This window comes from Lutra lutra, chromosome 16 (assembly GCF_902655055.1).
Source record: "Lutra lutra chromosome 16, mLutLut1.2, whole genome shotgun sequence".
Lineage (NCBI taxonomy): Eukaryota > Metazoa > Chordata > Mammalia > Carnivora > Mustelidae > Lutra > Lutra lutra.
The window spans coordinates 49465443-49491033 of NC_062293.1; the positions used below are offsets into that span (position 1 = coordinate 49465443).

Here is a 25591-nt window from a genome sequence, read left to right on the forward strand (position 1 = left end):
TCCGCACCGATGGACGGGAAGGGAGAGGCCTTGGCCAGGGAAGAGGGCAATGGACTCTGTCACTGCCCCGTGGCTTTGGGCACGTCACCAGGCCCCTGGGAGGACCCAGTGTTCTCATCTCCAATGAGACTCGAGCGGATCCCCAAGAGATGGGGCCTCTGCCATGCCATGGTTTTAGCATCTTTTTGGACAATGATCCAGAGCTGAAGGCTGGTCCAAGGGTCTGAAGAGGAAGGTGTTGGGGGAGGGGAACAGAAAGAAAAAGATGCGAAGACAGGAAAATAAAGGACGCTGGCATGGGACCACCCATCCCACACAGACCGGCGCCCGTGGGGCCGGCTCGATTGAGGCAATGGGGAGACGTGCCCAGCCCATCTGCAGAGTCCGAAGAGAAACTGGAATGCTGAGTGCCAGAAGTGACAGATTTTGACATGCACGCTGGGGGAGCTGTCCGCTGTCCTTCGACGGGCTGCAGGTGCGGGAGAGGCAGTGCCGCGGGCCTGGCCACAGCCAGACATCTTTGTGGCTTTGGCCTTGCTGTGTCTGGGGGTCCTCCAGGGCTGAGCAGGGCACCCCACCACTCCCAGGCCCAAACCTGGGCTTTGGCAGCAGCACACTCCCACTAAACTACCGCTGCTCCTGTCGGGGCTTATGTTCAGTCCTCTCAGGAGATCTTCCTGGCTGTGCCCTGCATGTGGAGAGGGTGTGGGGTTGAGGGGGGCACAGTGCATCAGCAGCCTCCAGGCAGGCTGGCTCACCCTGCCTCTCAGGGTTCTCTTTGATGGCCAACGAATCTGGGACGGTTAACTGCGGTGTTGGTCACAAGACACCCAGCATCTCAGGGAGACCGAGCCCTAACTCTACAAGGCAGCCAACGAGTCTGATCTACCACGCCAACGGGAGCAATTTCTGAAAAGCTCAGGTGTGTTCTTTCTAGAGAACTGTGAAAGCCTCCCTACGACGCGTCCCACTGCCGACAAAACATGAGGAACGGTCTAAGAAGCCCTTCAGTCTCACTCGATAGCACAAAAAGTTTCCAAGTAAAGAATTTGTACTTGGGGGGTTTGGAAAGACTCAGGGTTTCTACACTATGGGAAATAAGGCAAAGCAATTAATAGACGTTGTTTAAAAGAAACAACAACACTGCAATCAGGCAGGTGAGATACCGGGTTAGCTGTTAGTTGGGCTTGTTTCTGGGAAGTTGGAGACTGGAACTCTAGTGGGGGGGGGACAGGCCAGAAGAGGGGGGCTCTGTATGGGCAGAGGCAGGTGCCACCACCGGCCAAAGCCACACTCAGGGTACTCTGTATGGGCAGTATCCTTTTTTGCAGGATTAATAGGCACAAGGACACACGGCTGGATCCTCCCAATTTGGAATTGATGTGGACGTGGTCTCCAGGAGTCCTGCTCTAAGGTCACCCGCACACGGGACCCGAGCCCCAGCCTATCCCTGAAGAAGTCAATGAAGGGCCCAGGCAGCCTACGTGTCTCAGAACTGCTGTGCGGTCTAGTGTAGCAACACTGCAGTATGGAATGCCTGCTGCTGGGACCTGAGTGTGGCCATGCAAAGGTCCTTAGCTCCAAGTCGGAGTGGCAGGCAGATGCCCCCCACAGCCTTGCATGCTGGCCACACCTTGCTCAGGCAGTTGACCCCCGCTATGCTGCTCCCATCTCGGACACGCTGGCCACGGGCTGGCAGTTATGCGTCCTCTCCCTGGTGTGTGTGCCTAGTGTCTGCCCTGCTCCACCCCACGGGCTGACGCTTCACGGTTTCTCTCCAGCCTCCTTCTGTGCAACCTATCCTGCTCCAGCCTGTCCGCACAGACCTTTGGGCTCTGGGTCAGAGGTGCTCGGTGAGGTCCAGAGCTTAATCGGAATGAAATCATCGCTCCAAAGCGAGTGGCCTGGAACGAGGTCACCCTCTTGTTCTGTATCAGACTCAGGGCCACCGGACCACATGAGGCAGGAGAGACCCACCCAGGACTCTGTGGCAGAAGAGCTCTACTTCTTGAGAAATGTGTTTATGATATTAAAACTCCCCCGGCTTAAAACTAATGCTGTACTATATGTTGGCTATCGAATTTAAAAAAACAAAAAAAAAAAACAAAAAAAAACAAGGGTGCCTGGGTGGCTCAGTGGGTTAAGCCTCTGCCTTTGGCTCAGGTCATGATCTCAGAGTCCTGGGATCGAGCCCCACATTGGGATGTCTGCTTAGTGGCGAGCCTGTTTCCGTCTCTCTCTCTGCCCGCCTACTTGTGATCTCTCTCCCTCTGTCAAAGAAATAAATAAAATCCTTAAGAACAAAACAAAGAAAACCCTCCCCTGGCTTTGTCTTTTTTTTACTCTGCTCCCATTGTGTTTGTGTGTTTCTTAAAGATGTCTTAAATTCTTCTAGGGGATATAGTGGATGCAAATAACTCCTTTATAAAAACCCATCAGCCTAGGACTGCCAAATTCATAGTCTGGAGGGGGCATCTTTAACCCATCAGATACTTTCAAGTCCGTTCTCTCAGAAACGCCCTCCACCTCAAAGCAAAAACCACAGAAACTTGTGCTCTATCCTGGAAAACTGAATACTGCCGAGAGCTTCAGAGACAGTAAAAGGAGGGAAGGAGCCCTCCCCTCACTCCCACAAATGTCCCAGACCCTTAAGGCTCAGAGACACGGACCTCAGCAGAAAACCAGAGAAGGTATTTCCAGGGCTGGAAGTCTGTGGCTTCGGGAGATGGCACAAACGCAGGAGGGGAAAATTTGGCACCCAGTCAGAAAGGAGAGAATGGCCTTGTACTGTCTTGACTCACAAGGGCTCAGCAGGGAACACAGATAAGCACTGGGGAGGACAGGGGGCTCGGTGCAGCTGGTGACTTCTCACCATTCCTTGGGTTATGAGCCAGCTGTCTATGGGCTCCAGGTCAGAGTGCCCACCTTTACCCCTCTTCTGGGCCGAGGACAGAAAAGTCCCAGAAAGAAAAGTCACAGCAAGACCCAGGATAAAGAAAGCAACAGTATATATCATGGAGACAGAAAAGCCACTGTTCAGAGTTGATCTATCGTCAGTGTGCAAGGAGATGGGTCCCGTTGCCCCACACCCCCACCGCCAGCATGTTCCCCCTTACCTGCCTGAAAAAGAGAAGAGAAGTTTAGTAACTGAGAATCCCAACAGGGTACCAAGTACTCATGCCAACTATCCCTGCACACTTGAAAGATCTCCGTAAGGTCACGGAAGGCTGATCATGCTGCTTCTGCTCATTAGGGCTCTGGGGTTGGCAAAGGGTCAATTTTTCAAAGAACCAGCTTTCACAAAGTCATTTCTACTTTTTTTCTAACTTATTTCTGCTTTTTTCCTCCTCCTCAGTTACCTGTGCGTTCTTTTTCCAAACTCTTAACTCGAACGCTGAATTTGGGTGTATCGGCCTTTCTGAACAGATACAAGCATGTAAAAAGTCACGATTTGGGTCTGGCTGCTCGGTGGTGTGATGCTACAATTCTCTCCCCTTGCCTGTGTTCTCCTTCTCTCCTGTGGCCTGGTTTTCATTTCCAGGTCAGCACAGTTTAGGATACAGGACAAGAGAAGCTGGAATCTTGGCTGGAGGGTGCACGTGGGTCAGTGTGTATGCACACAGAGACACACCCAGACACACACACACAGGGCGCACAAACCCTGCTTCCCCCCATGCAGCAGTACACATGAAAGCGATCTGCCTACCATCATGCTGGAGTCATCAAAATCTCTAAAAACAGGGAGATGGGCCAACCACACACCCCGAAGGGTGAAGGGTGGGAAGCTGGCCACCTCTTGCACGCACGGATCCAGGCCTGGACACTGATAAGGACAGAGGTGCAGCAGGACACACCCTGGCGTGGATGGGGGCCAGCCCGGGCGACACAGCGGGGAGCAGACCAGGTGGGCCCGGAGGGAGGGATGGGGCTGCCGGCCAGGTTGTGGGGGGCCAGGAAGGAGGGGAGGTGCTGGTGGGCCCTCAGCCCGGCCTCCTGATGCCCTCTGAGTTCAGGAGGAGACATTCCGAGTACTGAGAGAAACAGAGACATGACCACTGCATAGATTTTAGGAGTCCCAGTCCTGGGGTAGGGGTGGGGGTGTGTGGAAAGGCAGGGTGCTCAGACCCAAGGCAGTTGGGCTGGCTCTTCTGTGCCCCCTGGTGGCCAGTGCAGAGGGCCACACAGGCTGGCTACCAAGTTGGCTGAGCCAGGACAGAGGCGCCAAGTCCCTTCCCCAAGGTGAGCCTTCTCACAGAAACCGGTGCCGGCCTGGGCCCATTTGGACACGGGCAGCAGGAGGCCAGGAACTCTTGTTCTGGAAGCAAACCTCCCTTTCCAGTGGGCAGATGAGCACTGCTCCTCTCTAACCCAGCTGGGGGACCCTGAAAGGAGGTTCCGCTGTTCCAGGGCCATTATCCGCCCTCCCCTCTCCGTCCCTGCAAACAGACACTCATTCACACACTGCCACACACATTCCTTAGGTGAAAAGGGGGACGATCCCATGAGAAGCATTAAGACACACATCCTTTCTCCGGCAATGACCTGAAACCTCAGAATCCACAGCTGCCATCTGGGGCTCTAACAAGCACCACCCTCCACTTCAAAGCACCTCTGCCTTTAGCTCTGCCCCTTCCAGAACACCCTCCTGGCCTCCACCCACCCCCAGCCCAGATCCCCAGCCAAATCCTGGCCCTCCGCTGCCTGCTAGTGGGTTGGTACTGCGTCGCGAGGCGGACGATGGACGAGCAGCCCAGATGTGGCTCAGATGAGCTTCTCCCTTCCTTGTACCAACCCGTGTTTCATCAGAGCACTGCCCACCCCCAGGGCAGTGCACCAGCTGACAGACCCCATCTGGCTACGGAGACCTGTGCCCTGAGAGCTTGGGCCCACCAAGGTCAGAAGAGAAGGTGGCTCTGGGGCTAGGCCTCCTAGGAGGCCTGAGCACGCTGCCACCTCTCGGGGCCTGTCCGCTCTTGGGTTCATGGGCAGGCTACCTGGGCCTCACCCGGACTCAGTGAGGCAGTCCAGTGCTCTCACACCGCTGGTCTCCCCCAGTGGACCCTGCCCCCCATGCAGCCAGGCATCTGCTTCCCTACCAGGCCCGACTTCCCCTCCAAAGGACTCCAGGTAGAAAAACAGGCTGGAAAACCTACCACTTCAGAGCTCTGTTTCCGACTGTCCAGTGCAGAAGCCAGTCCTCCGACAGCCTGGGGATCCTCGTAGGTCACCCTGGAGACAAGCAGCACAGTGAGTTCCCTGCAGTGTTCCCAGGGGACAGTGCGGTGACCCAGAATCACTTTCCAGCCCTGGCACCTCCCTCACGTGTGCCTGGAAAGCCATTCCCCACAGCCCTGGCATTGAAGGGCTCGTGCACCGTCTGACTGCAGCTAAAGCCAGGAGGCCAGGGTTCCAGCACTGTCTCAGCCCCTCCTTTCCTCTGGGTCTGGGACACTGTCAACATTCCTCTCAAGGAACAATACTAGGGCATCTCCAAAGCCCAATGACAGAAGACGTCAAAAGTGCCCTGAAACTGCAGGCAACATTAATTCTTGTTTTAAAAAGCAACCACCGCAGTGGCCTTTGACAAGGCAGGTGGTGACAGCTGGTGAAGTGTAAACGGGGGCCTTGGGTTGGGTTTCTGGTTAACCTGTTGATGCGTGAGCAGGGAAACGTGGAAAGCGAAGTGCCTCAAGGTGCTGGGCCCCGGGGAGAGGCAGGAAAGCGTTCTTGGCCTGCCTCAAGATTGAATGAGAAGCTCAAAGCCATATTCCTGTGCCTCCCTGAGATGCAGGGAGTGGTCTATTTTGGGACCAACGTCCTGGATTTCATATGGCTTCTCCTGGCAGGCGCTGCCATCAGGGAACCCTTTGCCCACACCCTCGCGCAGGCAAACCACGCTGGTAAGAGATACTCCGTGCCGTGCCTGGCAGCCCCCCAGCTCCTCCTCAGCAGCACAGGGAGTGGGAGAACGCAGAACACTCTCTGGTGACTGACGGGAGAAATCCAACCGCAATCAACCCCAAGGCGGGAGCTGCGGGGTGGGGGGGGTGTTCATTCAAAATCTGTGTCTACTGCCAAGTCCTCACAGACATACTTCAGCATTCTTGGCAGCCCTGGACTTGGTAACTAAAAGGCGTCTTTGTGTTGGCCTGTGACCAGGCCTGGATCCATCCTTCCCCGATGGCTTCCGAGAGCCACCGAAACGGTCCCCACGTACGTCTTGCGTTGTTCAGCCAAGGAGTTCCCTCTCGTCTGGGCAAACATGTCAAAGCCGTCACGGGGATTACACTGCTGGAGTGAACTGAGGGTGCCGCTGACGCTCTCCGTCCCCAAGTCTGTGGCGACAAAACAAAGGAGGGGATGATGAGAATAAAATGTGGCCTGGGGACTAAGGGTCCCAAGGTCCAGAAGGGTGGTCAGGTTAGGGTTCTACACGGGGAGGCAGGGCAGCGGGGACACAGGCCTCTTCTCGGCACCCCTAGCCTACCATGTGCAGGAGGAGCCATGCTGGGGCCCAGATGGGGGGCCAGAAACCACGGGCTCCAGAGCTGCTCAAGGTGGGGAAGAGTCATTATGAATGAGAGGGAGATTGCTGGCAGTGAGGAGGAGCCTGGGGCCGGTGTCCCTGCAGACGTCCCGTGGCACTCTCGTCAGTACGCTCCTCGCTGACTCAGTCACACGTCTAAGCGCCTGGTTCATGTATTTCCTTGACAAAGATTTTGCAGGCACCCACCACGTTCAGAGCCAGACCATGAGCGGACCCAACTGAGACTAACGTGGTCCTCGGCCTTAGGGCACACCTAGTAGGTGGGGGACAGACAGACGCCCGCAGGACCTAGCTTGAGATAATTAGAAGAGACTCAAAACTGACTCACGAGTGGGGCTTAAAGGACAAGGGGGACTCTGTTGAGAGGAGAAGGGGGAGAGACAGGTACCAAGGCACAGAGCTGGGAAGTCCAGGGTATGTGGAGTGAAACACGCTTCTGGAGACAATGATGAACGAAAAGGCTAGAAAGGCAGGTGGGCAGAGGCTGGGCTGTGAAAAGCTTCAAAATCCAGGTAAAGGAGCCAATGAGAAGGACACCAGACCCTTTTTCTTAAAAGGTTTTTAAAATTTATTTGAGAGAGAGAGAGAGAAAAAACATGAGCAGAGGGGAGGAGCAGAGGGAGAAGCAGGCTCCCCACTGAGCAAGGAGCCCAATGTGAGGCTCGATCCCAGGACCCCGAGATCATGACCTGAGCTGAAGGCAGATAGATGCTCAGCCAACGGAGCGACCGAGGCGCCCCCAGACCGTTTTTTTGTTTGTTTGTTTGTTTTTTTAAGATTTATTTATTGAGAGAGAGAGCAAGCATGTGCAAGCGGTGGGGGAAGGTCAGAGGGAGAAGGAGAGAGAGAATCTTAAGCAGGCTCCATGCCCAGCGTGGAGCCTGACACAGGGCTTGATCTCATGACCCTGAGTTTATGACCCTGAGACCATGACCTGAGCCAAAATCAAGAGTCAGACGCTTACCCGACTGTGCCACCCAGGCGCCCCAATACTAGACCTTTATTTAAGATGGAAGGCAGAATTCATTTGACTTTCAGATATTAAATCTGGTGGCCATATGCTGGGTGGGTTGAAGGCAGAGAAATCTGTTCCAAAAGAGAAACAGTGGCCATGCTGGATTCCTGGATTCATGAGATGCTGAGAAGCCAGAATTACAGCAATGGACAGGCCACTAAATCAAAGCCCGATTCAACTGAAATGGAATGAAGGTTTAAAGAAAAATATATATTTTTTAAGATTTTATTTATTTATTTGACAGAGAGAGATCACAAATAGGCAGAGTAGCACGCAGAGAGAGAGGGGGAAGCAGGCTCCCCATGGAGCAGAGAGCCCGATGCAGGGCTCGATCCCAGGACCCTGAGATCATGACCTGAGCTGAAGGCAGAGGCTTAACCCACTGAGCCGCCCAGGCACCCCTAAAGATATATATTAAGAAAAAAAGGGGCGCCTGGGTGGCTCAGTGGGTTAAGCCGCTGCCTTCGGCTCGGGTCATGATCTCAGGGTCCTGGGATCGAGTCCCGCATTGGGTTCTCTGCTCGGCAGAGATCCTGCTTCCCTCTCTCTCTCTGCCTGCCTCTCCATCTACTTGTGATCTCTCTCTGTCAAATAAATAAATAATAAATAAAATCTTAAAAAAAAAAAAAAAGACTTAAAAAAAAAGAAAAAAAAAGGCAAACAGAAAAGATGGAAAGAATTTTGTGAGGGCTGTGTGTTATCACTTCAATACGGTAATTTTATTACAAATCGGTGTATCATCTAGTGTATTTGTAACACCTAGAATCATATCCACACTTGCGAATGGAAAAGTGGGAAAGTGGTGAGTTTCTTTTCTTTTAGGCTTCAGACAGCACCCTGGGCTGCTGGTTAGTTCAAGAAGAGCCAATACACCTGCACCATCGCCTCCCGTTTCCAAGCCCGTGGCAGGCATCACCAATCAACCACAGACTCATCTCCCAAGCAGCATCCTTCTTAGACCTTGTCCCAAGCAGCCAATGAGCTGAAACCTATTTGCCATCCTTGGCCTAGTTAATTTGAGAAGACAATCACTTCGACCACAGAGAACATTCCAGATAAAACACAGCAGCTACTGTTCCTTAAAGGCAAATAGCTTCCAGCTGCTTGGAACTCCCCCCACTGCCCCCTTTTTCCAATACAGGTTTAAACTTTGAAGTTAAGAGACAGAAGTCATCAACTAAAGGTGCCACAGGGTGTCAGGGATACACTTTTCCATGGATCCCTCTAAAGGCTCTCTTTGGGCTTTCCAACCAAGAAGACAAAGGGGCCCTCAGCCCTGACTCACAACTGGGAAGTGGACTGAAAAGAAGGCCCCTGATAGCCCTGTGAGACACTTACCTAAGCCTGCAAGCTGAGAGGAGAGAGAAGACGGAGGTGCCGTGTTCCCCACCATTGGGCTCACCACGGCTGGAGACCCCGGGCCCAGGTCTATTAAGTTGTCTTCTGTCACCTCGTTCAGTACCTGCCAGCACATAAGACAGTGGTGAGCCCCTGAGCCCCGAGCTGGGGTCCTAGGTACAAGCCGGCAGGCCTGCTGCAGGGCGCCCAAGGAGAAGCAGCGATGCTGCACTAGTCCAGGAACAAGGCAGTTTTCCTCACCAGGACTTCAGGGCTCCTGATGGTGGCCCCTGCCCATTGGCTCCTCCCTGCTGTCCCCAAAGGAGGCAAGTGAAGCAGTCACCAGGACAGTTGCTGTCCGGGGAGCTGTAACTTGGGGCTTGCTTGCCACACTCCTGCCAGAAACGTGTCTGCTAGTTCTTCTGCAGTATCCCATCAGCCAGAGCTTGCTCCTTCATTATCCTAATTTTTTTTTTTTTTTAAAGAAAACTCTACCCCCAACGTGGGGCTTGAACTCACGACCCTGAGAGACCCATGCTCTAGAGACTGGGCCAGCCAGGTGCCCCTCATGACCCACATATTTAGCCCCCACTTAGAAACGCCAGAGGTGAGACCAAAGGGAGACAGGTCTCCCAGCATCTGGAGAGGGGAGAATTCTGAAGGAATACTTACTCCATTACTGGGATTTTGCACCGATCGGCCTGACCTGTATCGCTCGAACCTAACAGGGGAAGGGAAAGCAGAGTGAGGAGGGACGATATAGCACAGTGATGCTCGCTGGTCCTGTGAAGAGCTCCGAGGGACCGAGGCTCCAGGAAAGGAAACCAATCTGGGCCATTTGGAGGACCAGGGAGAGTGGACTCCCCCGCCCCAACTTTGCCATGCCTTCCTCCAGAGGACTGGCCTCCAGGATCACCCACGAGCACGTGGAGGTGAGGGAGGAAGGTGTTGGTTGGCACATGCCATCATAAGGCGGTCATTATAAGCATTCCCAGCTGTCCCCTCTTGCTCTGGGCCCAGAGTGCTCCTCTTTCCTAGAAGGGGAGGCTGGCCCAACCATTTACCTGGGAGTAGCTCAGATATGGATCTGCAAAGCCAGGCAAGAAATGCCGTCCCCTCCCTTTTCACAGAGCTGTGCTCGGTGTGATTAGCCTAAGTCACTAAAATGCCCCCAGCTCAACATGCTAGAGGAGGGGGGCTGGGGCGCACACAGGGCAGACGCCTAGAGGAGGGAGACAGGTGCAGGCCCTTGGCCTGGCCCAAAGACTCCCCAGCAGCTGTAGATGGGATCTGGCTAGTAGCAACCACAGAGAGCCTCTCCTCTCCTGTACCCACCAGGTGGGGAATCCAAGGGCAACAGGGAGGCATGCACATGGACTGCCCTTGCATTTAAAAGTTCCAAAATGCCATGGGCAAAGAGGTGGCTAAGAGACCTCCTGCAGCTAGAGGCTGGAGAAACCAGCCTTTACTGAGACCTGCTCGGCTCAGTGCCTGGTGAGTAGGGATCCCCAAGAGGGATAACCTGGTTAGGCCGGGTGTGTCCACTGTGGTTTCAAGAGAGACTTGGGTGTTTTTATGAATCATGGCCTATCAGGAGAAGCAGAATGTTAACAGGCCTGAAAGGTTTCTAATCCTGGAGTACCTTTCTCACACCATTTTGGAGGGACTAGCAGTCTTATCAACAGCACTCTAGCCAGAATGGCACCTCAGGGCTTGCCTCTGAATTTGTGGTCAGGCCGGCCGTGGCAGACTCGGGGGAAAATGCTGACATGAGCCTGTCTTCCTATCCTAGGAGGGGCAGAAATGGCTTTAACAGGTGAAAAGCCAGGCTCATTTAAGGTAGAGAAACTGGAACCACAAGGCAAAACCAAGGGGTCTCAAGCTCGGAGTCGAGGCACCCCAGATCTGCTCCTGATCTCCGAAGGACACACGAGGCCCCTGGGTGGCCACACATTCTTACTAAAGAAGTTTCTTCGAAATTTGTTCCATAGACCCAGGACCACCCATCCCTGCTCCCCAGTTGAAGCGGAGACAAGGCCCGGGGTCATGATGCCCATAGCAAAATGTCTAAGCCGCCAGACCCAAGCGTCTGTCCCACTGACCCTAACTGATGCCAGGTCATCGCGCTGTGAGTGCAGGGACCAGGGCCCCAAGTCTCTGATGGTCGAGGGCCTCAGACTTGGGAGAAGGTGGCCCTGGGCAAGGTGCCTTCTGGTGCCTTTGATGGGGGAAGCCTGAGCCACAGGTGCCGAGTGATGCTCTGGGAGCTGCGCCTGCCATTTTCTCCTACTGACAACTCCTTCCCCAGGGGAGGCTTTGGAAAAGAATTTTCAAGCTGGTTACCTCAAATCCGAAAATGATTTGGCTGCCGAAAAAACTCAAATGAACTGTGTGTGTGTGTGTGTGTGTGTGTGTGTGTGTGTTTCCCTAAGCACCCTGCCTTCTTTGGAACACTCTAGACTACCATTTGCAAAGGGAGGGGAAAATCTCTTTTTCTTCTTTCTTTAAAGATGGCAAAGAGGAAGTCTTTTTTCCTTAGCGGAGATTCCCCCCCACCTTTAATCCTTTTCAAACTCAAAGGACCTTCAAAGGGACAGGTGCAAGCTCCCGGCCCCAGGGCCCTAGCCCTCCCCTCGTGGGCCTGGGGGGAGTGGGGGAGGCAGGGCAGCCTGAGGCTTGCAAAGGGCAGAGCCTAATTCTGCCTGTCACCTTCCTGCTGCTCGGTTCCCAGGAGAACGAGAAGCATTTTCCCTGTCAGCCCAGAACAAATTAGCATCTCTGATGAGCATTTTCCAACCGTCCTCTCCCTCTTCCCATTGTTCAGGAGAGAAATCCCTCCGTTGGCAACAGTCTCTGGGCAGGACAAGAAGGGACCCCGGCCCCACCTCTCACCTCTCGTAGCGGAGGAAGACGTTGTTGAGGTCATCGTTGACGTGAAGCAGTTCCTCAGTGACCTCCTCATTGGACACGCGGGAGATGAGCTCCACGATGCGCTGCTGCATGGCCCGGCAGGTCCTGTTCAGCTCCTAGGGAACACATGCGCCTCTGGCTAGCCTGCTGGGGACACTGTGTGTCCCATTCCACCTCCTCTGGCCAAGCGGGAGCCAATTCTTTAAAATCACAAAAGGAGTGCATGCTTGCCCGAGAAAGCCAGACGTGGGGGGGATGCCAAGTGGAGGGCCCCTCTCTCACTGCCTCCTGTTGCCCCAGAGGAAGCAAGCTCTTTTTCAACAGAAGGACAAGGGTCCCTAGCTCTGTATTCTCACGTGCACATTGGCACAAGGTTGTACAGAGCGTTCTTTATGTCTAAAAATACGATCCTTTGCAGTTTGCTTTATCTCTTCAACAGAATACTCTCGTTAACCTTTCCCCATTGCCTCGTATGGCCCCTCCATTCTGCACCATGAAGCATCTCCCCGTGCTTCCGTTGCTGGGCATGTGCCTTAAGGCCTCTTTTTGGCCAATGCAAACAATGGGGCCAGGAACATTCATACACACACAGGCCACTACATTTGTACCAGTGCTTCCATAGGACAAGCTCTAGAAGTGGAACTTCTCAGTGAAATGGTACACAGTCATTTAGAACACGGACTGGTAATCACAAAAGAGCCTCCAGAAAGATGAGACCAGGTCATCTACGCTTCCAGCAACAGCAAGAGTGTATGCCATGACTGTATTAGGTACATTCTGGTGGCACATGTGACATCTCGCTAAGGTCTGAGAAGCTAGCAAGCTGACACGTCTTCCCGAAGAGGACTCCAATGGACCCCTGGTCACCACTGGAGCCCGCTCTATCCTTGGAAGAACTGTTCCCCTGAAGACAGACCTTTCCCACTTTCTGACCTGGCTTCCACAGGCTCTCCCTGCTCCAGATGGCGGCCTGACTCGTAATCTCGCTGAAACCTGCCTGTGGAGCTCCCTCAACCACCTGCCAAACTGACCACAGGAACGTTCTACAGAGAAAAGCTCCGAGTCCCATTGGGGGTGAAACAAAGAGGAAGGCTGTCCCCACCACCTGAACACCAGAGGCAGCCGATGACCCAGTGCATGAAGGGGATGAGAGATGCACCAGAGGTTGGTCTTTCCTTCTCACAGCTCAGCCTCCAAACCACCTCCTTTGGAAATGTTTCTGATGGACGTAACTGCTCTAGACACCGCACACGTACATGATCTCGGTTTGGCTTTGTAAACTGTCTCCTCGTCTGGCCAGCTTGGCCAGAACTAGGTTTCCCCTTCCACTAGATCAGAAACACCACAAGGGAGAAGCAGATGCCATCATTTCCTACCCCGGAGATGACCTCAAACCCTACGCTGAGACACACATGGATAAAAGGCCCAGTAATCATCTGCAGAGTCAAGCACAGATGTGGCCAGATATGAAGCAGGGAATCCCAGGGCTCACCAGTGCCGTGTAACACTGAGCTTGGCACGCAGGGGTATTATGGCTGGGCCCCTATCTGCCTCCCCCTCTACACCGAAGCTCCTTGAGGGTAGGGCTGGCCTCTCTCGGCCCAATTTCTCCAGCATCCATGACTGACACATAGTAGCTACACCCTAGGTACTTTGGAGAGAAGTAATTGATGGAGGCAGGCTGCCTTCCTTCTATCCATACTTAGTCCAAGGTCTCTAAATAGTGCTCCCTTACACACTTATATGCACATACACACCCTTTACCACTGGACGACGAGTGTCCTGAGCCTAATCCTGCAGGTAAGACCGAAGTACTGATGTTGACACACCTCCCCATCACAGAATAAGCAGATCATGACCAGCCAGACACCAGGTCTGGAAACTGCTTCTGCCATCAGCGTTCCCCTGGCTGCTCAGCCTGCGGGGGCTCCTTCCCCAAGAGCAGGGGCAGCTAAGGAAAGAAGCCCAACCCACATGGGTCAGCCCACAGTCACCCCACTACAGAAGGGGTGTCAAGACAGAAGGTTTCTAGATTTAGGCAGCTGGGTCCAAAACAGTCTGGTGTTCACCAGAAGAAAAAAAGCTTCATTGGAGAGCCTCTGGATTGCTGGGCCCTGTCTGGTTATGGAAACACCGCCCTTGTCTTCGTTCTACCCTGCTGCTGACCCTCCATACAACCAGAATGCTGCTCTGGGTTACGGGGCCAGCAAGCTCAACATCCAGACCTTCTAGTTTTTTCTGTGAAAATAGTCCCACTCTTGGTTCTCCTACAACTCCCATTCTAGGTTTGGGAGAAGGCAGAGTGATCCTGAAACTAAGGGGCTGTCAGCAAATCACTGGGTATTCGCAACTCCTCTCTCCCTCCCCCTGACCTCGAGTTTCAGGGACCGGCTGCACCCCTGGCCAAATCAGCCCCTGCGGGGAGTAGATTTCCCACCAGCAGGTGAAACAGAGGAGGGGAGGCCAGAAGCAGACTGAGGCTGGAGGGGGAAGGCTGGGGACACCTCCACTCTTCGGTGCTCTGAACCCTTGGTCCATGCAAAACTAATCGCTCCCCATCACTGCCCTGGCTCAGGATCTACACCAGCTTAGTCTTCTTGCTGGCCTCCTCTCCACTCGGGAGAATGGACAATTCTCATTCACCTAGAATCAAATTTTCTCTCTCCAGGACTCATCCGAGGCCCCAGTGCCCCAGAAGTCAGCATTTATAAACATTCATGCATGCGTTAGAATAACATGAAGCAAATATAATAACATTAATTGCACAGGACGTCATATCCAATAAGATGCCAAGAACTGTCCACTCTCCACCATTGTTAACGGCTCATATTCCCCGGCTGGCCCCAAGAGGAAAAGGGGAAAAGGCCTGAGACCTGAAGCCTGGCCAGAACTCGGTGATGGATTGCCACAATCCCAGCCATGGGTGCTGGTAGACACCCATAGATCAAATCCAGTCACCGCAGGGACAGTGACTACACAGGAAAGCCAAAGGCTCAGCGGAAATCCTAATTACAGAAACAAAGTGCGCTCATGAGTTAGTGCTAGGATGAAAATCGAAAAACAAAACAAAAGCCCACACAGATGAACTTCTGAAAAAAGCAATCACATTAGATCACGGGAAGGATCCCATGGCCAGCACCGAGGTGCACAATAAAAATAATCTAATCATATTTATGATACATCGTTAGAGTGCCTGGAGCACCTTCTCAGGGCGCGTAAGGGAGCACGGATTTGGATTCACTTTAAAGGACCAGCCCTCATTAAGCAAAAGGAAAAAGACATTTGGCCATTCTTGGGCAGCAGATCCTGTCTAGTGCTTTGGAAGACACACTGGAGACCAGCCAAAGCGCGTGGGGACGAAGAGCAGGAAAGCCAGAGCCTGGGGACACAGGTGGCCAGGTGGCGGCCAGAGGGAAGAGGCACAGCGCCCGGATCCCTTCCTGGATGTGTATATGCCCCGTACGGAGGAGACGAGCACTCCAGGTGTCCGCAAACAAAATCTCTGATGAGCAAAAGGTTCTGGAGCGCCAGCCATAGGCCCACTCCCTCTGGCAAAGGCAGCTACCGCCCCCCCGCCCCCTCCCGCTCTAGACAGGTCCAGAACAGAAGTGTGGCTCTGTCTGGTGTTTGTGGCCAAGCAGCAAACCCTGGCTCCCTGGGCTGGGGAGGGAAAGGAAAGAGGTCAGTGACTTCCTATCCAAACTGTAGGCCAATCCCAAGACGGAAAGAGGTCCTGAGCCACCCTGGCAGAAGCTGGTGGCATCACCTCCCAGAGCCACCGGCCTTCTCCAAATACCCTTCAGACTTTCTAGAACAGCAGACGGCCTCAGGCCCCTTACTGCTCTGGGGCCCCCAACAAGTCAGTCCTCTCCCTGCCATCTTCCTCTTCTTTCTCACTAAACAAATCCCTACTCATCCTTCAAGGCCCCAGAATGTTTCCCTACCCCAATGCTTAACCACAACATTTTTTAACGTAGAGAAAAGATTTTAAAATGCTATAGTAGAGCCCGGGATTCTAGCTACTATTAACATTTTACACTTCCAGCTTACCATGTGTCCACCCAGCTATCCATCTCCCTATCCACCCAGGATCCTGGGGTCTTCCCCCAACCCATACCCCCTCCAGACTGGACATACTTCCGCTCAGCACTGCTGCCCCATGTGGTCAGAGCTCCCTCCCCCTAGCACCTCTGGCTCGAGGCTCGCGTGTATCTCTGTTAAGTGAGAACAAGCCCTTAACCCCACCCACCCCAATCCGTAGAAGCCTGGGAAGAAAGAGAGGGCCTCAAGGATGGTCCACCCGAGTCAAAGGAGAAACAAACCAGATCGTTCAGGAGACTGAAGGGAATGTCTCAGAAACGTGTCTCCAAAGCACCTGAGCCACTAGACAGAAAAGGGCAGGGATGGACTCAGTCTGCCCCACGGAGCCCAGGCCCTCCTGGGTGCTGGGAACCAAGTGGCAGGCAGCAAGTAGCCATGCCTACGTCAGCTCTCTGGCGTTCTCTGGGCCTGTTTCTCCCTGGGTAGGAAAAGGGGGTCGGGGAAGTGGGGAAGCTCTGCAGAGGGCCCCTGAGGTCCCCCCATGGCCTGGGGTTTGGGACACCCCCCACCCACCCACCCCGGCAGCCAGGGCAGCTCCTGTTTTATCTCCGAGACACTACAGTTCTCTGTGCAATTTTATTTGTGGATAAAGGGTCCCCACACTTCACAGAAGTGTTTGGAAAGTGCGAGATGATGTCTGAGACCTCTGTTAGCTCTAACATTATCAGCGTGGAGGAAGAATGAGACCCCAGGGCACAGAATGTGGTGATCTCATGGACCGTACGCACCAGAAGCATCTGGTTTGCCCTTTGCACTTGCTGCCTTGTTCCCCACAGCCCTCAGCTTCAGGCTGGGAAAGACAGCCCCCCGACCCCAAGGGCAGAGCCTCGCATGCTCTGATCCCAGAGGGGCACTCAGGGGTCCTTCAAAGAGCTTTGCCGAACTGGCCCAGAGAGTCCACCTGGAGCTTCCAAATCAAGGATGTCCCAGAGCCTCTGCGGAAAATTTTACCATGTCCTTCCTTCAAGCTTTTAAGTTACTTTCTTCTTCATTCTTAAAAATTTTATTTTAAATAATCTCTACACCCAACAGGGGGCTTGAACATACAACCCCAAGATCAAGAGTCACACACTCCACTGAATAGCCAGGTGCCCCTATGTCATCACCTTAAAAAAAAAAAAAAATTAATCACCTTAAAAAAAAAAAGTAGGGGCGCCTGGGTGGCTCAGTGGGTTAAGCTACTGCCTTCGGCTCAGGTCATGATCTTGGGGTCCTGGGATCGAGTCCTGCACTGGGCTGTCTGCTTGGCGGGGAGCCGCTTCCCTCTCTCTCTGTCTCTGCCTCTGCCTACTTATGATCTCTGTCAAATAAATAAAATCTTAAAAAAAAAAAACAAACAGTGAGAAAAAAATAAAACAAAAAACAAAGAGATCGAAGGGGAAAAGAGGAACAGCATGTTGGGATTTCTGCCGCCAAACACCAGCGGGCTGTCTGCAGAACCTCTGTGGGGTCACGCTAAGCCAGACCCATGGAAGGGGTGGTTGGGAGACCTTCCTCTGCCTACGCCCCCCTCTAAAGCAGCCACACGGGAGTGACTTTCTTCTCATCCTAAGTCACGAGAACACGCAGCCTGCCGTGATCATTCTTCCCACCATGCGACAGCCAGGACAGGCAACAGCTGGTCAGGGTTCTTTGTGCAAAAGCCCTCCATCGATCAGAATTTATTAAAATAACCTCTTTCTAATTAATCCCAATGCCTTTATCTTTTCTTCAAGAGACATTCTCATCTCCACCTCGCAAAACACTCTTTTAATCATCTTTATGGGTTTCCTCTGAACCTTCTCCAAGTTCTAAGGAACGCAGAATAAGGTCCTAAAGATCTTTCTACAACAGCAAAGGAGGGCGGGGAGAAGAAGAAACTCTTTGTTGAAGGGGAGGGGGAATAATGAAGCCAAACATGCAGAGTAAACTAGATCTCTCTAGAGAAAATGGTCCTGGACATCCCAGTTTTTGTTGAAACGAGACACAAGAAGCAGGAGGGGACGCGCCATCTGCTACTTGAAGAAACAACGCGGAGGAGAGCTTCTTTTATGATGTGTTGGGTAGCCAGGAAGGAATGCCCAATTTGGACATCACTGGATTAATTAAAAGTTATTATTATTTGAAAACAAAGCTCAGGAGGCTAATGTGGGAGAGACGGGGAGTTACTGGATGACAGCCTCAAGATCGTTAAAGATTTCCAAAACCAGACTCCCAGGCTGTAGATAAGGACATGAATTTCAGCAGATGTAGAAACGGTCTCAAATTTCAGGCCTGAACCCAAGTGCCCACACGCAGGGTACGGAAGATACGGCTTCCCAGCCCCGTAAGAAAGAGACAGAAGGTTTTCGGTTGATGGAAGCTCTCCATTTTATAGCCTCCAGCTGAGAACTCATCTTCAAGGTGGGCTGCCAACAGCCACATCTGTACCACACAGACCAGGCCCTGGCAGGGCTCACAGCAGTCTTCAAATATTTAAGGACCGACCTTTGCAAAAGAGGACTTTGTTATGCTCTGTGGTTAGAGCAGACAGACCAGGGTAGCGGTTACAGGGAGACAGACTTAGCTTGCCCTCTACAAGGATGTACTGATGATACTCGCAGGAGGTCCGACCTGCATATGATTTGCCTGCGCCTGGCACTGTGCCAGCCACCTCAAATGGACAATTTTTTAAAAGATTTTATTTGAAAGAGAGAGAGCTCCCGCATGAGCAGGAGGAGGGGCAGAGGGAGAGGGGGAATCTCCAGCGGACTCTGTGCTGAGTGTGGGGCCCGAGATGGGGCTCAATCTCACGACACTGAGATCGTGACGGGAGCCGAAATCAAGAGTTGGCCGCTGAACCGACTGAACCACGCAGGTGCCCCTCCCATGGACAATTTCTATCCTTCCAAGGGGAGTGTGATCACTCCGGGCCCTGCCCAGTCTCCCAGTCTCGCCCAGACTGTCAGTGGTTGGGCCTGGATGTGAACCCAGTGATTCTTTCCACCCTCCTGCGGTGGTTCCAGGACATGCGTCTGGAGACAGAAGTGTTCCGTGGGCTCACAGAAACAGAACTGTCATGTCAAGAAAATGCTAAGAAAAATGAGGTGGCCGCTGAATCTGAGCACACGTGTGGAGCTGGACTAGTTGCCTAGAAGGTCTGTCCCAGCTCAGGGAGTGGAGGGCTCTGTCCCGGCACAACGTTCCTTCTGGGCCCCCTGCCTCAGTTTCCCTCAGGGGCTCTGGCTAAGATGACAGCACACCGTAAGGAATGGCCCCAGTCTCCCTTCAGGCTAGTGGCTCTCCTGCCCAGCTTCCCTGTGGCTCTTCAAGGCCACTCCTGAAAGTACTATGCGAGGCACAGGAAGCAATTAGGGACATCACCGTCCAGGACTGCGGTTCGCCACCCCCGGTGCATCCCGGGGCTGACACCTCCAATTTCCTCGCTTTGCGTTTCCTCCGCCTCCTACCCAGCCATTTACACTCGAGTCGGGAGAGGCTTCTGTTGGTGTGAACATTTGGGTTGTTGACAAATGAGTTTATTTCCATGGCCCCGGCCAGCACTGTGAGCTCTAGACAGCTTCTGCCCTGCAAGCTGGCTGCCCTCCAGCTCAGCTGAAGGGTCCTCAGGCCACATTCTGATCCTATCACTTTCCAAGCAGCTGGTGAGATTTTCCCACGCAGAGGTCTCACTGTTTGGGGTAGCCCCCGCCCTTGGGAGCCCCTGCCCCGCCGGCCTCCGACTGCCGGGGGAAGACGACGAGGGGAGATGTCAGGGATGACTGAGGAGCGAGGCTGGGAGCCAGCAGGACCGCGGCTGCTCACACAGAGCTGCCCGACTCCTGAATCTCCCAGGCTGAGAGGCCAGCCTCCCACTGGCACCCAGAGCCATTCTTTCTCTGTTTGATTTATAAGATAGCAGGGAGGGTTGGTAGGTTTGGAGTTGGAACAAAACAGAGGGAAGGAAAACGTCATGGGAAGCAACCTATTTTTGAAAACTGTGAGCTGACGCCAGGAGATTAGGTTCTGTTTGTCTTGGCTGATGGGCTTGTTTAAGCGCGCGCACACACACACACACACACACACACACACACACACGCATGCACACACGCACAGAGTATGCTTGCTGTCTGGGTCTGCTCTGGCTGTCTGGAAGCATGTTGGCTTTGTTCAGCCCACCCCCTGCTGCCAGGAGCTCAGCTCTGTCCACTGCAAACCACCCCCTGTCAGCAGGAATTCTGATGCTGACACAGCACAAAGCTGCCTCAAGAGGCCCCCTCGCAGTTTCTGGATTGTTTCTGGACTGATCTCAGATTCCTCTGTAGCGCCTAAGGCCTGGAAGAACTCCCCCTATAGGCTGGGAATGGAGGTCAATGGTGCCTTAAAGGGACACTGGGTCCCCTAGCGTGTGGCATGCAGACAGCTGGCCCCTACTGAACGGGGAGGCCAACCAGGCCGGCTGTAGGTGTCAGGAGTGAGTTCTGGGAGAGGCCGCTTGGGGCTCCTCGTTTGGGCTGGCTGAGGGTACTCAGCTCAGCTTTAAGAGCAACCTGATGTCACGGGTTCATGGAAATGACCCGCTTCCTGTCGGCCTCCCGCACCAGGCTGGGCGCTCCTCCAGAGCAAGGACCATGCTCCACGCACCTCTGCTTTTTCGGCGTCCCGCCCAGAGCAGGTCTCCACCAGGGGAGGAAGAGGGTAGGATGAGAAGCGGCCTGGGAGCAGGCCCGGTCACTGTGGCTAGGGGCACTGCAGACAGGCGGGACCACCCGGGTTGGGCTTTTGGGGGCTGCAAGTAGGTGCCAACAGCGGGTTGGGAGGAGTGGCACTTGGGGGGCCAAGACTGCCGGCTCCAAGTGCCAGACAAGGAGAGTGGCAGCAGGCACGTCGTGAGGCGCTCCTGCCAGCTCGCCAAGCCAGTCTGGCTCCTGACCTGTTTACTCAAGCATCTTGCCTCCCGCTGAAAAGATCTGGCATTTGCAGCTTAAAGCATCTCTTCTCCACCCCTCCAGAAGGTCACTGCTTCTAAGGGCAGCGCTGCTGCCACCTCCTACAAATGCCAGAGTCGTCAGAGACGGCGGTGGTGGAGATCAGTTGCTAGTTCTTGTTCTGGCTTACCACGATCCCTGACACTAGTCTGAGGGCGGCCCTGGAGGCCAGCCCTGCTCCTAGACCCCTTCCTGCCGCACCCCCAGATCTGCAGGGTGCCTAGGGGGCGGGGAGGCCAGTTAGCAGCAAATGCCCAAGAACCATCAGGTGACCAACCCCGGCCTGGACCCCTCAGTATTCAGGAGAAGAAAAGAAGCCTCCACCTCCTCTTGGTCTCAGGACTGTCTCGGGGGCAAAGTGTGGCTAGAAGGGCTCCTGCACGCGGGGAAGGTTGAGGAAGTCCTGTCACAAGTGCTCACCACGTAACGCTGAGGGAGGGAAGCGACACAGGACATTGCCCTCACAATAGGAAGTCAATGACGTCTGAGACGAAAACTAACATGGAAAAAAAATCGGAAAGACTTTTTGCATCAAAACATGGACAGTGGTTATTTGTGGGTGCTGGAATCAAAGAAAATGAGTATTTCCTGCTTTGTATGTCCTTTATCTTTTGGTGGGCATGTGTTCTGTGATCGGCATTTTAGGGTCAGGAAAAAAAATGTCATAAAGGAAAATAAAAAAGAGAGCCTGGTCCTGGCTTCTGACCGGTCCCAGAAAGGAAGCATGAGGCTGAGGGCAAGCCTACAGGGACTCAGTCCCTTCCCACAACAGTCCCCCCTGGGCCCCGCTCCAGCCTCATGGCTGGGTCCCCAGGTCCAGAGCTTCCACAAGACAAGGACATACCCCCTCTCACCTGTAGCAATTCCAGATCAGATGAGTCCTCCTGCCCGGGGACCATTTCTGTTAGCATCTCCGACATGACTTTTGTGTTGCCTCGAACGACGTCCAGTTCACTCCGAAGCCTGGCAATCTGTTGGGCCGGGGGGTGGGAGTAGGGAGGAAAGCAGGAAGCATAGGTCAGTCAAGCTGCACCTGTCCAGTGACAGTCCCCTTCGCTGTGGCATCTAGGTCACACCTCTGAATGGGCTCGGCATTCGAAGGCTTCTTGGCTCACTCTGGTCTGTGCGTGAGGGTGAGGGAGAGACGTGAGTGGGGCAGCGAGGCCACCCCACAAGGGCCCTGGTTACCGAGAGCTTGTCACGGACGACTCGGATGGAAGAGAGCTCTGCATGTGGTGTGGACGGAGCTGGTGAGCAGCTTGGCCCTCCCGCTGCAGAAGCTTGAGTGGGGAGTTCATCTCTCAGGCCTCTGTCCCTATTCTTTCGAGTGAAAGTGGTGGAATGTGTGATCGATGATCCCCAAGGGCCCTCATTGCTACGGACACTGGCCCCAGGGGTTTCCAATCGAAGCACCTTGGTCCCCTGAGGGGCCGGCTGGTGTCAGCTGCACTTTTCTGGTGTGGCAAGAACGAGGGAGACGGACCAAGAGAAGACTCCGGGGAGACCCCCTCCCGCCCCAGCTACCTACCTGCCCATCCAACAGAGCTCTCCGGAGCCTGGGCCTCGGCCATCTTTCCTGCAGTAGGGACACCTAAGGGACAGACCTGAACCTGCCTGAGCCTCCGTCTCCTTACCTATGGAGAGGGGGAAAGCACTGCCCACGATGGAAGTGAAGACCCCGCGCAGTGCTGGTACGCATCCAGTCCCTTTTCTACTACAATAACCAGAGCGCAGGATTTTACTACGGATCCCAACTGCACTTTGACCTAGCTCAAATGACACCTTCTGTCCTCCCTGAAGCCTTTACAGACTCTCTGCTGTCCCCCTCCCTGAGGCAGAACCAACCAGCCCCCTCCTACCACAGGCCCTGCCCTGCCCCCCATCTCCTGGGGGCAGGGACTCTAATGAGTGGAGGTCGGTAGTCTTAGCACAGGGAAAGGGACAGGAGCCCTCAGTTACATGTATACTGGATGGACAGATGGACAAGTGGTCAATGAGGGCACTGGGCCAGGTCCTGAGAGGCTCCTCTCCCCTCTGGCTCTGCCTGGTAGATAAACTCCTCCCACGTCTTAGCCACAAGAGGTTTCTGGCCCTGGAAGCTCAGGAATGCAACAGACACCACATGAGCTCAGAAGCCCCTGGGGTTCCTCTAGGCCAGGATGGGTTCCTGCAGGCTCCGCTTCCATTTCCCCCAGGGGCAGGAGGCATGCCTTCTCACCCATTCCAGACCATTCTGGCCGCCATGCGAGGGCTCTTCCCAAGCTCACACAGCACTGACAAGGAACCAGTGGAAGGTCTCTGGGGGCCCATCCAACTCCAAATGTGTCAGACTGCTTTGAGCAGAAACAGGCCCAGTTCTGCTGCTGGAAGCAGAGCCCACAGCCGCCAGAGACCCTCTTCCCCAGGGCTTCCCTTCTGGGGACAGGTCCTGGCCATTTTGTGTCAGGAGAAAGGGCAGAAGAGAGCAAATGAAGCCCACGGTTATCATACAGCCCGTGTTTCAGCCGTGGGTTTCAACTTCCTCTCCTTAGGAGTGCACACAGCACGTGGGTGATGACCACGAGGCCTCTCCTGCTGCCTGTCAAGCCCACAATGGCTCTACAGGGTCCAACAGATGGACTACCACCTTGTTCTACTGACCTCGTTGGGTTAAATGAGCCAACAGAAGCCTCATAGCGAATGGCAGAGCGGAGACTTAAGCCCAGGCCTGTCTGACCTCCAGCTGGCCTCCTCGGGGCCAGCAGAGAACGGAAACGTGAGTGGCCCTGGCCCGACACTTTGGGTAACCACACCTCATCTCCTGACCCCTCTGTTTAAATGAGTTTCCATTATGATGATGCTGTCACAAATATTAAATAAGGACTTAAAAAATGTAAACACTGGAACAGGATTTTTTTTTGTTTTCCCCAAGTCTGATCAACCCTCAAATTTTTTATACTAATGGACGTTCTAGAGATTCATTTAAGTACCAGTCCCTGCAACTCATCTAAAAAAATCCAGTTTAGGGTTAAAAGGGCATTGCCCTCTCAGGAAGTAACTCAGGGAAGGTGGGCAGTGTTTGGAATAAAGGCAGGAAGGGCGCTTCCTAAGGGCCTCCCTCATCCTGGCCTCCGCCTGCACGGCACCTTGCAGATCCCGTCCCCGGCCTCTGACAGCTGACGCTGCTTGCTAGATCAATCCAGACCTCTCTGCATGACCCACACAGCTGTTCACAGCCCACTGGGTCGCAGTGGATCCTGAACTGATCCTCCAAACCCCCCGCCTGCTGTTCCCGTGAATGCCCCGCTCCTCCATGCCTCTGGTCCCGCACCTTGTAAGACAAGGCCCCCCTCCTGCTTCAAGAGCCTCGGCAGCGTCAGCTCTGGGCTCAGCTCCTGGCTCCCGCTCCCATGGTCTGCACCCCGTCTCCCCATGACAAGGCGAGCCCTCGGGAGAGGATCTGGGCCCTGCCATCTCTGGGCCAACACCTAGCATGGCGCCCGGTCAGCGAAGGCTTCCATATATGTCCCCAAGAGGTGAACGAGGACAGTCGGCTGCCCTGCCTGTGGCCTGGAAGTCTTTGAGTACCTGTTCTGAATTGGCCGTGATGGGGCCAGTCACACTCAGAGCCGGGGCCTGCGGAGCGGAGTAGGGAGCAGGAGACGAGGAATAGGAGCTGCCACTCGTCCTCTGCTGCGACTGGGACCTGGGCATGGTTGCGGCTGGATCCACTTCGGGGACGCTCTGGCACGGCAACAACAAAGTCCTCTGTTCACTTGGGCTGCCTGTGTGGCCAGGCCTGGCACCTACCCCACCCCGGGGCAGCCCTTCCCGCCACGGCAGCTGGCAGGCGGGCGGGGGGCCCAGCTCTGCTGCTGACCTGTGAGGCTGGAGGCATCCCTCTGCCCGCTCTGCTCCCAGTCTCTCCAGCCCTGAAGCAGCCTGCTGACCGCTGACGGCTCCTCCCTCTACTTACCTCACAGGCAACCAAAGTCACTCGGAAAGAGGGTGCTCTGTGAGAGCTTTGGTCAAGGTTCCCCTTATTAGGACCACCTCAGAATGTGGGTGGAGGGGGCCTGCTGCAGTTTTGCTAATCATGAATCCCTATTTGGTAGCCGAAGATGGTATTCTGGCCTTTACGGAGGAGACTAATATAAATAGTAATTATGTAATTTACCGAATGTTCTTTGTAATTATAGGCACAACAGTACTGCTCTGTGTCATTATAAGAAGAACAAAACGGGTTACGTTTATCCCACAAAGCACAGCAAGTGGTTTGGAGGGATCATAATGAGAATAACACTCTGCAAAGTACAATTTCTTAGGCTTTCCCTTTCAGTATCTCAGATAGCCTCTTAAACGTTAACTGTGATCCATGCAAGGGACCTGGAGAGATGCTCTGGACTCCTTGCCCCCATTTCAGAGACGGGCAGATGGAGCCAACAAGGCAGAGCGTGCTGGGTCAAGGTGCCTCTCCCACATCCTGGAGCTTCCTGGCTGTCCCGTGGGGCCAGAGGCTGATTCCCAGCCAGCAGAGGTACTAGCTTCCCGGGATGAATGGCGTCCGTCACCGGCGTGGTTTCCATTCAGAAGCACAGAGCTGCCCCACATTGCAAGAGCTTCATGGCAGGCCCCTAAATGGGCTTTCCCTGGGCTTTGCATCCCAAGGCTGGCAGAATCCAAGGATGTCCGCATGGATGCTGAACACTAGTAGCTCAAAATAAAATTTCGATCTATTTGACCTGTACGGTCGGA

General features: G+C 54.1%; 1 protein-coding gene across 5 annotated transcripts in view; it reads right to left on the reverse strand.

Annotated features, from left to right (window-relative positions):
• The window catches only part of TOM1L2 (target of myb1 like 2 membrane trafficking protein), a 116927-nt gene that overhangs the window by 6933 nt on the left and 84403 nt on the right, over positions 1-25591 (reverse strand). For 2 of the 5 annotated variants that reach the window (XM_047706416.1, XM_047706415.1), the window contains exons 6-12: positions 24425-24580; positions 21712-21828; positions 11793-11926; positions 9573-9621; positions 8901-9024; positions 6218-6335; positions 5154-5229 (exon numbers count right to left, since the gene is read on the reverse strand). In XM_047706416.1, the coding sequence (XP_047562372.1) occupies positions 5154-5229; positions 6218-6335; positions 8901-9024; positions 9573-9621; positions 11793-11926; positions 21712-21828; positions 24425-24580 (774 nt within the window). Of the gene's footprint in view, positions 1-2872; positions 2939-5153; positions 5230-6217; positions 6336-8900; positions 9025-9572; positions 9622-11792; positions 11927-21711; positions 21829-24424; positions 24581-25591 lie in introns of all 5 variants that reach the window. The other 3 variants (XM_047706418.1, XM_047706414.1, XM_047706417.1) reach the window with 3 other exon arrangements.